This window comes from Lonchura striata, chromosome 13 (genome assembly GCF_050655825.1).
Source record: "Lonchura striata isolate lonStrDom1 chromosome 13, ASM5065582v1, whole genome shotgun sequence".
Taxonomy (NCBI): domain Eukaryota; kingdom Metazoa; phylum Chordata; class Aves; order Passeriformes; family Estrildidae; genus Lonchura; species Lonchura striata.
The window spans coordinates 18822227-18837894 of NC_140715.1; the positions used below are offsets into that span (position 1 = coordinate 18822227).

The window sequence follows — 15668 nt, forward strand, 5'->3', positions numbered from 1 at the left end:
TGAGGATGGGATGTGGGCAGAACAATAAAAGCTGGTGTTTATATCCGGATACAAATTTTCCCCAGCAGCACTGGTCACCAAGCAGAGGAAGGTTTTGACTTCAGGGGAAATCTGGTAGGGACTAAAAGCCTTGCAGAAGTAAAACAGCCTGGTTTCATGACTCCCCTCCAAGCCAGGAAAACACTGGAGCGTTCATAACACCAGCCTGAGCAGTGAAATGCAAATGCTGCTGCAATAATGAAATCAAGAGAAGGATCCTGCTCCCAGAACAATGGCTGGGGCTGCAGCGTGGGTCTGACAGAAGCCCAGGCAGGAGGCTCTTGTTGCAGAGCTTTGTTTTAGCAGCTCCTGAGCACTTGACATCACAAAGCACTCCCTGGGCAAAGGCAGAGCCAAGGAGCTCTGCAATCCCTTTTCCTCCAGGAAGGAAGGAAGGAAAAGCTTCCTACGGCAGGGAGGAGGTGGGAAGAGGGATGGGGAGGGGGTGACATTTCAGAGAGGGAGCAGGACCCACGTGGAGGATGCAGGCAGAGCAGGGGGGTGAAGCCAAGAGAAGAGGGTGGCAGACAGGGCAGCCTCATCTCAGCCTGGCTCAGGGTGTGTTTGCCCTTTTACTTTAGCCCAGATTAATCCTGCTGCACTTGCAATCCATCCAAATCCCAAGTCCCCTCCTAGGAGGGATGTTTGTCCTTCCCTTCCTTAGCAGAGTACATATTTACTTTGTTCTTTAACATACCCAGGGCTCAGAATCCATCCAAAACACCAAGTGGACAACTCAGCTCCCTCGAGACCAGAAGACAGAGCAGAAACACTCCAGCATTCCAAGCTGGGTGTCCCAGAGAGCTCAGGGGCTTTATCCATGGGTTTTTAAAAAGAGAAAACACGTGCTGACAACACAAAAGGTGCTTGCTGAATCAGCCCAATAAAACATCCCTCTCCTGCATTGCTCAACCCAGGAATGAGCCAGACTGGGGTTGTGTTATCCCAGCTCAGCCCTCGGCACCACAGGCAGGGGCTGGCAGCTCCAACAGCTCAGCTCATACAAGTGCAGGTCCCAAAAGCTGAGATCTCTTCTTTAACTCTATTAAATTTACTCAGGGAGCCCACAAAGGCATCTGAAACATTAAAAACAGGAAGGAAGAAGCACCAGAGCTGCTGAATGCACGCTCTGCCACTCTCCTGACTTCCTGCAGTTCGAGGAGAACAGATGAACTGCCCGAGATGGGTTGGAAAATCCTCCTGTCCACCTGATTTCCACAATCCTCACACAGGCACAGAGCTGGGTATCCAAGGGTTCACTCCCTCAGCCTCTCCATCCCCTGCACACAGCACAGGAAGGTGCCTTTCACGCTCAGCTTCCTCTGCTGCCAGGCACTCAGAGAGAGCAGCAGGCAGGGGAAATAAAAATTCACATATAAACCTGCTGGGCTAGGGGAGAGAGCTGCAGGAACCTGCTGGTCCAGCCCCTGCACCAACCCACTCCGTTGCACTTTATGTCCCTGCACCTCCACAATGGAGCTCTTGCTATCAGGTGCCTCTGCATTACAAGTGCTGAGCCCCAAATCACCCCCCAGATCCAGAAAATCAGTTGGCATAAAATAATCACAGAATAATGAGGTTGGAAGAGACCTCTAAGATAATTTTCCAGCTGGTGTTTTAAAAGAGGGGCTTTAGAAGAGACAGGAACTTATTGGTGATGCTTTTTATACCTTTACAAACCCTTAATGGTGGAAAAAAAAACCCAATTTGAACTTCCCTGTGAAGATCCCTTGGGTTTTTACCAGCAGCTTTCATCAGAAGAGAGTTTGGTGATAAAGACAGCAGGGAAAATCCAGCCCCTGAGCCCAAAGAGAGCTCATGACTCGTTTCTGATGTTCAAGCAGCTCCAGAGGTTTTGCTCCACCATGAGCAGCCCCTTCCTCTGGGCAGGGTGAGGATGTCCCAGCCCCACCTGGGCCAGCCCTTACCCAGAGTTTGCCATCCCAGTAGAAGGCTCCCAGCAGCTTGACGATGTGGGGGTGGTCGCAGGTGGCCAGGATCTCAATCTCCACCATGTAATCCTCCAGCTCGTCCTCACTCTTGGTCTCGATGACCTTGGCAGCTGCCAAAGCGCCCGTTTCCTTGTTCTTGGCCTGGAAGGAAAAGGCAGGGTGAGTCCAGAGAAAGTGAGGAGCACAAAATTCCTGCTGCTCCAATTCCCAGCCGTCACACCAGGAGGGAAACTTGCAGAAGCATTTCTGCTTCCTAAAGCTGCCCACAGCTTCACAGAGTGGCTGGATCCTCCTTCCTCCTTCCAAAGGCCAAACCACTTCCCATCACAGGGAGATGGAAACCTTTAGCAAAGGAGATGCAGCTTGTTGTTTGTAGCATGGGGGGGACAAAAAAGGAAGGAAGGAAACCTCAAAGTTCTCTGATGATATTACAGGTGAATTACTAGAAATCCTGAGTACACAGATAATCCAACCAAGATCTAGCTGAGAGTGCAGCCAGGTGGGGATGGCACTCTGCTCCCAGGAACAGGAGGAGAGGGAACGGCCTCAGACTCAGCCAGGGCAGGCTCAGGGTGGGCACAGCAGGAATTTCCCCATGGAAAGGGAGCTCAGGCACTGGAACTGCCCAGGGAGGTTTGGATCCCCATCCCTGGAGTGTCCCAGGAAGGGCTGGAGGTGGCACTGGGTGCTCTGGGCTGGGGACAGGGTGGGGATGGGGCACAGATTAGACTTGGTGATGCTGCAATCCTTTTCCAAGCTCAGTGGTTCTGTGACTTTGTAAATTCCCAGTCCAGCTGCACCAGGGGATTTGTCATTCATGGGAGAGGGGCAGACAGGAGCTGACTCAGGAGCATCCAGACATTCCCAGCAGCTCATTGAGTCAGCAGATCACGGCCCAGAGCTCCCTCCAGCTCACCCACTGCTCCCCACTGACACAATCCCAGCTCCTCCCGGGTTTTCCTTCCATCTCCCCCACGGAAACAATTCCCATTGTGGATGGAATCCCTGGAGGAGCCGGCCAAGCTCTGCTTGTGACCTTTCTTCCCATTCTCCAGTTTACATGTCTGTGTTTGGAAAACCCACTGGGGAGCTTACAGGAGGGTTAATTCCTGCTGTAAACACCACAAGCCCCTCTGAACAGCTCCCCACAGCTTGGGTGCCACTACAACCACGTACCAAGGGACAGGCTGGGGAGGGGAGGAAGGAATATTGGGAAAATCACTCGGCAGAGGGAGGAAAATGAGGGATCTCTGCCGTGTTTTGAAGTGTTGCTGCATTCCAGGAGTTGGCAGGGACAGCAGTGTCCTTACCACAAGGGGACAAATCCATTTCCATCTGGGCTGGCTGCCCAGACACGGGCCAGCAGCTCCCGCTGGTTTGGGGAGAAATTCGGGGGTTCCTTCGGCTCAGCTGGGCTGGGCTCTCACCAAGCCACCCCCAGATGCTCCCACAGAGAGCAGGGCAGGGGAAGGAGCTCGGGGAACAGCTCAGCCCCTCCAAACAGCAGCAAGAAGTGCCCCACTGTGTTTGCTCTGCACTTCCAGAGCTGGGAGAGCTCCAAGCAGGGAAGTAAATATTGAGAGAAGAGGTGGGGCTTCCCCTGGAGCTTTGCTTCCCACCGGCAGGGGCCCAGCAGCACCTGGAAAAAGCCAGGAGCAGAGCACAGAGCTGGGCTGGGGCTCGGGGTTTGCAAACCAGGCTGGGGATTGTGGTGGGTGTGAAAAATGTGCACTTTATGATTGGCTTTTTGCAAATATTACAATGACTATTATGATGAATATTATGATATTATGGTAATAAAACAATGGATATTATATGTGCAATGTTAGAAAGTTGTGCCGTATTCATTCTCTTAAGTAGCGTGTTGAATATAGTTTTAGGTTCCAACATAATGTTAAAACAGAGACTATGTAAGTGATGGGAGTTGTTTTTTTTAAGGAATGAGATACTCGCTTCGAGGAACACCTGAATCTACCAAAGAAAAGGAATTTATGGTTTTCTTATCAGAAGAAGCTAATTTCTTCAAACCTTACTCAAATTCAAAGACACCTTAGAAATTAAAAGAAACGGTTAACATACAACAGAGTTCTAATTTTAAATAGAATGTATTCATAACCACAAAAAATATATGAATATACAACAAGCTATTACTTTTAAAATTATTCCTTTGTTCACAAAGTATACTTTTTGTGACCTAGTGTCCGAGAACATCCACACATCAATAATTCTTTATTTTTTATTGTCTTGTAATTGTCCTAACTCTAAATTTTATTACTCTAATTGTATTACTATTTTTGTAACCATTTTATTATTATTAAACTTTTAACATTTTAAAAACCAAGTAATTAATGTTTTTCACAGTGGGGGAGTGACCACAGCCCTGCCTGGCCTCGCTCACTGTCACTCCTACATCCTGTGTGTTACCTTGGTTTTTAAAAGTGTTAAGTTTTCTTTTACAGCTCTTTTGAAAGTTTTAAAGTTCTCATAAAGCTTCTTTAGCCTTCTGATAATGTTTACATATTTGAGAGTCACAGTTCCCACACAATCTCATGGATAAATAGAATAGTTTATCTATTTCTCTGTAGGTAGAGAAAAATGATTGATTGATCTTTAGACCAGTGTGGTTGGAGAAGTGGTAATTCCATCCTCCAATCTATGGTCACCTTTGGAATTATATAAATGGAGAAGTAGTAATTCCATCCCTTAATCTATGGTCACCTTTGGAATTCTATAAATACCAGATATTGGAAAAAAACTGAGTCCTTTTCTCTTTTGAACTTCCCAAACTTCTGTGTACTTATTTCATGTCCAATAACAGCACCTGTGGGGCCAGGATAGAGTTACCTCTGCATTCCTCCCCCACACTGAGCTGTCCTGAGTGAGTGTTCACAGAATCTCAGAATCACCAGGTTGGAAGAGATCTCCAAGATAAATCCAGTCCCAACACCTCACCTCAACCCTGGCACCCAGTCTGATTTTAAACACACCCAGGTGTTTAAAAATCAGAACAAAATCAGTCCAGAGCTTCCCTCTGGCTGCCCTGGCAGGTCTGGGACCCTGGCAGGGGTCAGGAACCCCCTGGACAGAGCCCCCAGAGACACTGGCTGTGATCTCTGGCCATGGAAAAGAGTTTTCAATCTTACAGGATCAATTACCAGCTCTCAGTGTTTGATATCAGTAATAATTAAGTGTGGCACGGGTGCAAAAGTAAAATTTTAGGATTCTAGATGAGGGGTCCAAAGAGGACAAGATGGAGGAAATTGGGTGTGCCTTGTCCTTTTTCTCCTTCTTCATGCCCTCCATGTTTCACTGTGGTGTTGGCATTTTTCTGTTGGTTCAGGCTGGGGACACACTGTCCAACGTAGGTGACAGATATTGGCACGTTCTTGTAAATGCAGCCCAGGGAGTTTCTGGTATTGAATGTTTGTCACATCCCACTGAGGGCAGAGCCCCACACGCTGCCCTGCAGGACAGAGCTGGGCAGGGCAGCAGAACATGTTAGAGATAAACAGAATAAACAACCTGGAAACCAGCACAGATTAATTACAACTTCTTCTTTGGCAGTGGGGCTGAAAGAGAGACTTTTTGCAATTTTGGAATCATCAATAGCACAGATTCCGACACCCAGGGATGGTGACTCCACCACCTCCCCGGGCAGCCATTCCAGAACTTTATCACCCTTTCTGTAAAAAAACTTTTTCCTGCTATCCAACTATCCAACTTGTATTTCCCTTGAATGATGTTCACCCACCCTTCTGCATTTCCCTGTCCCCAAGCTCCAAAGGGAGCACTCTCCATGTCCCACGTCCCCCCAGCTGGCACGGGGAGGTCACACCTTGGGCACCCCAAGGAAATAAGAGCAGCATCTCCAAGACAAAATCACCAACAAGACTTTGGAGCCAGCAGGCTGGCACGGGCAGGGTGGCACAGGGATGGGGTGGGCATGACCCTGTCATAATGTCACTGCTGCAACCGAGGGCACTTCCCAGGAGGGACCAAAGTGACCCTTAGAGACCTGAGACCATGGCTGAGCAGCAGGCTTTGGAAAATCATCTCCCCTGCAGTGCAGAGAAGACACGGTTACCCCACACAGCAGCTCTGGGAGGACCAACACTGGTACAGGCTGGACAGTTCAGCCCTCCCTGAGGTGCCCACGGCCCCTCTGAGCCCAAATTCCAGCTGCCCCGTCCCTACCACACGAGGCAGAGGGAGATGCCCAGTGCTTGGCAGGGGCAATGCTGAACTGAGCCCAGCAAGCCACCCTGGGCATGGTGCAAGCTTTGCAATTCCAAGGAGCTTCTGCTCCTTTCTGTCCATCTGCTCGTCCCCCAGCCCTGACACCGGGCTACAGCCACACCCCAGCAGCCTCCCGGGCTGAAAAACCCCAACAAACTGCTGGGTGCAAGTCCCACCCTTTAGCTCCTCCACTCCTGAACATTCCAACCCCACAGATAATTTGTCCTCGGGGTGCTAATTAGCGCCAAAAGAAATTTGGAGCGGACAGCTGCCAGCATGGCGCCCAGGCGGTGCTGCTGAACTCCAGGGGGGTTCCACACAATCATTTAAACCCCAAAAACCCTTCGTGGCCACCAGCAGCCACCCCGAGCAAGTCAAGAGGTGAGTTCAGGAGCAGGGCTGGGACGTGAATTGCACCAATGTCACCTACAAGTCACTCAGTAAAGCAGTGGAGCAGCCAAGCAGGAAACCAGGCTCCGTGCAGAGCCCTGGGCTGGCTGGCTGCTGGCCCTGCTGTGCCAAACCCCTGGAACAGCAGGAAATGGATGAGCGGGATTGCTCCTGGAAGGCACAGAGGGAAACAGGCCCTGCTGGGGTCATGGATCTGAGGGGTGCCTGCCCAGGTGCCACAGGCGGCTCTTCTCTTCGGCCTTTGCCCGTGACTCACCCGCAGCTATTGTGAAATCCCCAGTGTGACAAACACAGCAGCTATTTTAAGCCCTGAAAGAACACATTGAGGGAAGGCTGGATGGTTCAGGAGGGGCCAGTTTCTAGGTGAGGCAGTGGAAAGCCCTCCCTGAACTCTCACTGGCCCAAAAAAAAAAAGGAGAACTGAGAGCTCCCCAAGTGCTTCAGCTCAGCTCCTTTGCACCAGTATCTGCCCAGGCCACGGGGTCATCCTCCACAGGCTATCGTGCCACCACATTTTTGGTGTCAGCTCTTCTTCCCCTCCTTGCCAGCCTTGTCCCCAAGCCAGCAGAGCTGATGCTTCAGATATCACCAGGTTAGAGTCCCAGAAGGAGCCTGGAGGTGCCAGGGATGCTGCATTTGGGGGGTGATAGCTGGACCCGCCCCACCCCACTGCTGTGTGGCACTGCTCCCTCACACGTTTCCCAATTAATAATGATGAATTGCCTCCTGATGAACGTGGCCTGAGCTCCCTGCATCAATAAACAAACACAGAATAGCCAGGCTTGGCTCAGTGCTCCTGGTGGTGTCAAATAATCAGTGGGAGCTGGAATGGAGGCAGGCTGAGAAAGCTGGGGCTGGTCAAGCTGGAGAAGTGAAGCTTTGGGGTGACCTCACTGGGGCCTTCCAGTGCCTGAAGGGCTAAAAAAAAAGAAATGGAGAGGGAATGTTCCTCTGAAATGGAAAGGACAGGACACAGGGAATGGCTTCACACTGCCAGAGCAGGGCTGGATGGGATTTTGGGAAGGAATTGTTCCCTGGGAGGGTGGGCAGCCCTGGCACAAGTGCCCAGAGCAGCCGGGGTTGCTCCTGAATCCCTGGCAGTGCCCAAGGCCAGGCTAGATGGGCTTGGAGCCACCTGGGACAGTGGGAGGTGTCCCTGCCATGGCAAGTGACCTTTAAGGTCCTTTCCATCCCAAACCATTCTATGACTTCCAAGCCTCCAAGCCCCCCTAGAACCCCTTCAGTTTGTCACCATAAATGAATCCTATTTGGGGTTTTGTTTGAAAATCTGGATTCAGGCCCTGGTGCCACCAACCGGAGCAGCTGGTGACACGTGGCCAGGGGACAGCAGCACAGCCCTGGTGCCACCAGCACTGCTGCTCCGGCAGCTGTGGCAACATTTCAGCAAGAGGGAAGGGGAAGTGGCTTATGAAACACCCCAAAAACCGTTAAAAAAAACACATTAAAAAGCAGAAATGCCTTCCTTTGGTTATACAAGCTGGGGGCAGGAAAGCAGCCCCACCACAGAGCTCAGCTACAGCCCCAGCCTTGTTTTCTGGGCAGCCAAGCACAAGTGGGACCAAAGCACAGCACAAACAGCTCTCCTGGCTTTAAAAGCTCAGCAGTGGCCCAGCAAAGGGGGCAGAGATGAGGAGCTCACAGAGCTGCATGTGATGTTCCAGCCCTTGCACCCAAAGAGCAGCAGGGCACAGCCAGGGGGTTTGGGGCTGTGGTGCTGTGTTATAACCACCCACAGAAACCAGGCAGAGCTCCTGGGCCTGGCCTCAGCGAGACTCATGCAAATAAACAGGCAGGGTTTGAGCAGGGGGAAGTTCTACTTGGACCCAGCATCTTCAGCCTAAAACTCGAGAACACCAAATCCTTCAAATCAGTGGCCCCTGGAAGAGCATGCTGCTCCAAGTGAGCATTCCTGGCCCTGTCTTCATTCAGACAACGCCACAACATTGGAAAACTTTTAAAAAATAGAGGGGAAAAAGCCTTTTAGCCAGTTCTGGGTTTCCTAGCAACTTCCTGCTACAAATTTGGTCCACAGAGAGCCGTGGGAGCAGGGACTGAATGGCTGCGACACCCCAGAGCCAAGGAAGGGGTTCAGGCTGGCACTGGCAGGTCTGGCTGGCTGGCAGCCCTCTCTCACTGGGCTGGAAAGCATCAGCTCAGCAAGGCCCTGGCAGGGGAATAAAACACTCAGCTCTTCCCCAGCTCCAGGGCTGCCAGGGTGGGCAGCAGCGCTGGCACTTCCTTTGCAGAAGGAATACAGAGAGGAGCAAATCCAGGTGCTGAGGAGAACCACGAGCAGCTGCTGGGCACAGCCTCCTTCTGTGCCTCTCCCACCTCCCCAAAACCACACAGGTCCCAGCAGAGCAAAGCCAGGAGCCCCAGGGACAGGAGCACAGGGAGGTGAGGAGTGGCAGCAAGGTTTCCCGTGGGGAGGTGGCTCCGAGGTGCTTCTCTGCAGCCAGGAGGAAAGTCAGAGGATGCAGCTCCAGCAGGAACAGAGCCATGGCTGTGCCCCGTGCCAGGGACACGCTGCCCCTTCCAGCCCCAGGCCTGGGGTGGCACATGCAGGGAGCAGGGAGCAGAGCGTGCCTGCACTGTCCGTGCTGGAGCTCTGCTCTCTCTGCATCCAGGCTGGCAGTGCCAGCGGATGGGGACACAGCACAGCCACCCCCAGCCACCAGGAGAGCCCCACATTCACAGCCAGCACCCCACAGACAAGAAAAAGAACCTCTTCTCCAAGGAAACTGGGTTTTCGGGAGACAAAACATGGACAAAGCCATGAGGTGTGCAGGGAGGAGTTTTTCTGAGCAGCAGCCATTGCCACGTGCTGAGCGTGGAAGGCTCATCCCAGCTCCCCTGCAGGCAGCTGCCCACAGCTCCCACTGGCAGCAGCACTGCCAAGATCTGGGCTGTGCCACTGAAGTCATTGTCCAAATATTTAGGCCACGGAGAGCTGTCCCTGTCCCCTGTCACACAGAGCACAGGGCTGCCGCAGGGATGGCACAGCCCACGTTCCCATCAGCCGACAGTGAAAATCGAGTTTAAAGTTCTGCAAGGTTTAACAAACGTTCCCACTCCTCTTTCCCAAGCAAAAAGATTTTAAGGAAAGCCTTCAGCTGCTCTAAAGGACAAGACCATGCTTTGATCTTATATTTTTTGTGGCCAATCAGCTCAAACTTCCCCTGCTTTTGTTTTCCTTCCCTTTTCTTTTTCAAAGTTAACTCGGCATATTGACATCTCTCGGTGACACCCTTTCCAGGAATTACAGGTTGAAGTGTAGAGTCAGAACGATTTGGGCTGGAAGAGACATTAAAACTCATTTTGTTTTCATGGGCAGGGACACCTTCCACTACCCCAGGTGGAGCCAAGCCCCATCCAAGTGTCCCTTGGGCACTGCCAGGGATGCAGGGGCAGCCACAGCTGCTGTGGACACCCTGTGCCAGGGCTGCCCACCCTCACAGGGAACAATTCCTTCCCAAAATCCCACCTAACCCTGCTCCCTGATGGATCAAACCAAGAGCTGAGCCTGGATCACCTGAACCAGCCACGAGTGGCGCAGGCTGGGGTGATGAGCAGAGAGGTCTGCGGTGCCAGGGCCACTCCGGTGCCCACAGAGCCCTGCTGCTGCTGCAGGCAGCTGCACAGCACCCAACAATCAGCCTTTCACTACCCCTGCTCGAAAGCTGCCTTTCTAACCCCAGCATGTGCAGCACCGATAGCAGCACAGCACAGCACAGCAGATAACCCAAACTCGCCTTTTTCAGCCTGTTTTGGGGAAGGAAGGAGAACAAGGGCACAAAAGAGGCACTGCTGCCTCGCTGTGCCCACGGGACTCGGTGGGATGGAGCTGTGGGAAGGCGATTTGAAGGGCTAAAGTGAATCACAGAATCACAGAAATCACAGAATCCCAGAATAAAGAGGTTGGAAGAGACCTCTGAGATCATCAAGTCCAATCCATGCCCTAACACCTCAACCAGACTACAGCACCAAGTGCCATGTCCAGGCTTTTTTTAAACACACCCAGAGATGGCGATTCCACCACCTCCCTGGGAAGACAGCTCCAGTGCTTTATTATTCTTTTGGTGAATTTTTTTTTCCTAATATCCAACCTGTACGTTCCCTGACGTAGCTGAGGCTGTGTCCTCTGGTTCTGTCAGCGCTGCCCGGTGGAAGAGACCGACCCCACCTGTCTGCACCTCCCTTCAGGAGCTGTGGAGAGCAATGAGGTCACCCCTGAGCCTCCTCTTCTCCAGGCTGAGCACCCCCAGCTCCTTCCACAACCCCCTGAGCGTCCCCACCCTGCGGGGGGGAGCCTTATCGGGGAGCCAGGGTCCCCCTCAGCAGGCGCTGGGGAGGGCAGATAGCCCTGCACAAGAGGCAGGGAGCAGCAAAACAACCCCCCAGGGGAAAGGCAGGAGGCTCTGGCCGTGCTGCAGCAGCCAGAGGAGCCCCTGGCAGCCTGGGGCTCTCCCTGCCCGCGTGGGCATCACCCCTTCCTGCTGGCACTGATGCAGGGTGAGAGGGGATGCAGGGGCTCCTGCACTGCTGGGCTCACCCTGAGCATCTTCCCCGAGAGCTGCCACTGCCACTTGTCCCTCCAAATGATGCCAGCTCTCAAGTGGCAACACAGATCCTCTGGGTTTATGGGTGGTATCTTAGCTGTTCTTCCAGGAAAATAACTCTGCTTTTCTTTTCTGGAGTGGCAACACAGATCCTCTGGGTTTGTGAGCAGTATCTTAGCTGTTCTTCCAGGAAAATAACTCTGCTTTTCTTTTCTGGAGTGGCAACACAGATCCTCTGGGTTTGTGAGCAGTATCTTAGCTGTTCTTCCAGGAAAGTATCTCTGCTTTTATTTTTTGTTTTATGAAGTGGTAACACAGATCCTCTGGGTTTATGGGTGGTATCTTAGGTGTTTTCTCAGGAAAATAGCTCTCTTTTTCTTCTAAGGCAGCTTGGGAAGGGTCTGAGTGGAGAACCTCTGGGCAGGCTGGAGCCTTCCCAGGCTGGCACCCACCAACCACAGCTCCCAACTGCTGGATTTGGGATCATCCATTTACCCAGCTTTGGATGAGGTGGTGACAAAGCTTGGTCACCTGTGGGCTGCCACCACGTCCTCAGTGGACTCTGGCCTTGCCAAGACCACAGCACTGAGAGAAGAAGAGCCAGAAAGGAACATTTCCTCCCCACCCCCTCCCACTTTTCAGCTTCATTGCCCTCTGTTCAGCTGGTTCCTCGTGCAGGCAGATCCTCTTCTGCTGCAAAAAAACTTTCTATAAAACCAGGGAAATCCCAGTCCCCGTTGCTGCTGGCCACGGGATTTTTTTAGGTCTGCTGTGTAGTGTGGCAAGCACATTTCTCTCCCTCTCAAGATTTTCATAGAGGTGCACAGAGAGAAATGAAAGAGAAAACAATTTCTATTTCTGCTCCTTGTTTTTCTTATGTAGAATGTGTTTGGAGAATTGTTTACTTAGAGTGAGTATTTAATTAGATTCTGGTGAGGATTGTTTGAGCCTGGTGGCCAATCCAATCCACCTGGGGCTGGACTCTCAGAGAGGGTCACGAGTTGTGTTGGAGTCAGAGAAAGTAATATGTAGTTTTAGTATTCTCCTTTAATATACTATATTAATGTATTTTAGCACAGTTATAATAAAGAAATCATTCAGCCTTCTGAATTGAGTTGGACATCAGCATTTCATCCCATTGGGTTTGCCTGCATTTACAATAGTGTAGGATCCAGACTCCGCTGTAAATTTCATTCTTTTTAATTAATATGTATTTAAATGAAGCCTGTCCTACTTTTGGGAACACTGTGAGAAGCCAGCTCAGCTTTGCTGAACCCAGGACACAGCTCCAGACAGGATTCCACAGGGCAGGAATACCCCAAATCCCCCAGCCCTCCTTCCTCCTGCTCACAAAACCAAATCCTCCCAAAAAGCCAGCCCGTTTTTCCATCTTTCCACACCTCGGTGTCTGCCAGGTCTGCCTGCCCAGAGAACAAAGCCCTGCTCAGCCCTTTCCAAGGGGACACAACAGATGGCACACGGGGCAGGATGCAGGCACAGGATCCCGTCACCTCCCCACGCTTCCGGGCGTGGAAACGGGGCGGAAAATGGGAATTTCACTGAACATCCTGAAAAGCTCCGGGCCCTGCAGACGCTCAGCCTCGCTGCAGGCAATGCCTCCAGTCAGAAAATCAAATTGACTTCAGGGTCAAGAGAGTGATTCAAGTTGTTACACTGAATTTTGGGTGTTCTCCTGCAGCACAGGTGGGTTATTCTGAAATTTTTTGGGGGGCTGAGCAGCACAAGAGGGAAAACCCTTTCTTGTACATTCCACCTTACACTCATCCCCACCCCAGATATAAAAAAAAACCAACACAAAAAAAGGAGACACCAAAAATCATTAGGCGACAGGAAAATGTGTCGCTGGTTATAAATCCTAAAATAAGGATTAATAAGGGTTATTAATCCTTATAAAATAAGAATTTATTATCCTAAAATAAGGGTTTATAGCAACAGCACCCCCAAATAATTTGGGATTCTTAAATGAACAAAGAAACTCTTGGATGAGAATTCAAAATCCAGCCATGACCTTTTGCCAGATGGAACAGAGAACAGGTGGAGGAGAGATCAAAGCAATGGAGAAGTGAAATGCTGCTAAATGCAATAAAATAACCCTTTGATTTCTGGCACGATGCTAAACCTCACCCTCCTAACAGGGCTAAAAGTCCACAGAAGCAAAACTTTGCCTGAATATTCAAGTTCCAGAAGGAATGAACTTCTGGTTGTAAACACATGGTGTCCAGTGGGACATTTTCATTCTCATTTGGGTCAAAATGGGGATGAAAGGAGCTGGAGATGTGATGTTATTGCCTGACAGGCTGACATTCTTTACCTGCAGTAATAAAGTTACCCTGACAATGGTTTTCTGGTGAGGCTGGGGTTAATAACTGAGGCATTCAGAGATGAAAAACCAAACCAGCCACCTCTAAAGTAGCTTTATTCTCTAAGTCACCTACTTTGGGTACATTATACTTGTTTAAAATAGAAAGCATTTAAATAAATGTTTAAGTTTTCCTTTCTGTCAGAGGCCAATTAAGTTATTTTACACTGTTTACCTGGTTCCTGTCACTGTTTGAGAAACTTGAGCAAATAAAAGCAAGGAATCATCCAGGAGTGAGTGCTGCTACGCACAAATGTATTTCCAATGCACCTCACAGAGCAGAATGGCAACAGAATTTCTATTGATGCTGCTTTCAGAAGGAGAAATGGAGAAGGGATTTAAATATGATTTTTAGGAATTGTGTCGTATTAGACAATAGGGTTTTTCACTACAAAGTTTCACTCAGTGGGCGTTTAGCACTCAGTTTTTAGAGTTTCTGTCAAATACCGTGACAAGAGAAATAAGCACCAAATCCCCCTGTCCTGATCTGCAGTACCTGCCCCCCATCCTGGTCTATTTATTTCTCTTTTTTTTTTTTTCAAAGGCAATACTCCTCAGCGGATCTAACCCAGCTGCCCAAGGGGCGCTTCCCACCCCCGTTCCGAGCAGCGCTGTCACACAGCTGTGCCCGGGAGCCTCGGGATGTCCCCAAACCCCCGGCTCAGCCCCTGCCAGCACAGGGCACAGCGGGACGCCGCAGCTTCGGGGTGCAAAGTCCGGGGAATCTCTGATCCCCGAAACCCCCGTCCCTAAAGCCCGAGGTTAAACATTCACAGCGCTGGACCCGGCTCCTCTTGGCGCTCCCGAGTTTCCTGCCGGCAACAACGGCGGGGATACAAATCCGCCGTCAGCCCCGGAGACTCAGAAAACTTGGAGACAGCCCTGGAAGTGCCGATTTCCAGGAAACCTCCCTCCATTCATCGCACCGGCGGGCTTGGCAGGCAGCGCCGGGGTCTCCTCACAAAAGCATCGCTCGGAAAACGGGCGATGCGGGGCGACAAAAAACAAACAAAAAGTAAAAAAAAAAAAAAAAAAATAAAAAAGGCAAGAAAGAAAAAAAAGCAGGGAGCTTTTCTCCCTCCTTTCCCCTTCCCGGAGCGCTGCGGTCCCAAGCCCGGCTCCTCCCGGCTAACGGGACGCGGCGCCGGCCCCGCCGCGTCCGGGCAGCGGAGGCGCTCCGAGCCGCTGCTCCCGGAGCCCCCCGGCACCCACCTTGTAGACTTTGCCGAAGGCTCCATCTCCCAGCTCGCCCACCACCTCCCACACCTCGCCGGGGTCCAGGTCGCGGCGGACGTGCTCGTATTCCTTGGAGCGGCGCTTCTCGAAGGCGGAGAGGCGCAGGATGCGGCGGAAATTGGCGAAAGCCATCGCGGAGCGCGGCCCCGGCAGCCGCGGAGCCGCCGCCCGCCCCGGCCCCGGGAGGACGGAGCCGCTGCGCGCCCGGGGAGCGGCGAGGCGGGACCGGCACCGGGGCCGCCTCCGGCCGCGCACGTGGAGCCGGAGCCGCTCCACCTGCTGGGCCGGGCTGGGCTGCCCGGGACAGAGCCATTGGCCGCCCGTGCCCTCCGCCCGCCCGGCCGGCACCGCCCCGCACGGCCCGGCTCGGCCCGGGCACGGCACAGGCAGGGCACGGTCCGGGCACGGCACCGCCCCGCACGGCCCGGCACGGCACAGACATGGCACGGTCCGGGCACGGCACCGCCCCGCACGGCCCGGCTCGGCCCGGGCACGGCACAGGCAGGGCACGGTCCGGGCACGGCACCGCGCCGCACGGCCCGGCTCGGCCCGGGCACGGCACAGGCAGGGCACGGTCCGGGCACGGCACCGCCCCGCACGGCCCGGCTCGGGCACGGCCTGCCCAGACTGTCACGGCTCATCCCGGACACGGTTCAGCCTGGGCACAGCTCTGCCCTGGCACGGCACGGTTCCGCCTGGGTACGGCCCGGCACTGTCCAGCCGGGTCAAGGTCCGCCCTGACACTGCTCAGCTCGGGTACGCTCTGCCCAGTCGTCTTGGCACGGCTCAGCTCGGGTACGGCCCGGCCGGGACACAGCCCGGTCCCGTTCTGCC

The 15668-nt window shown here is 52.6% G+C and overlaps 1 protein-coding gene across 2 annotated transcripts in view; it reads right to left on the bottom strand.

The window, feature by feature from the left end:
* The window catches only part of STK10 (serine/threonine kinase 10), a 47648-nt gene extending 32586 nt beyond the window's left edge, over window positions 1–15062 (bottom strand). For both annotated transcript variants that reach the window (XM_085591571.1, XM_077786646.2), the window contains exons 1-2: window positions 14811–15062; window positions 1968–2132 (exon numbers count right to left, since the gene is read on the bottom strand). In XM_085591571.1, coding sequence (XP_085447697.1) covers window positions 1968–2132; window positions 14811–14966 — 321 coding nt within the window. In that variant the 5' untranslated portion in view covers window positions 14967–15062. The remainder of the gene's footprint in view (window positions 1–1967; window positions 2133–14810) is intronic.
* Window positions 15063–15668: the final 606 nt, after the last annotated feature.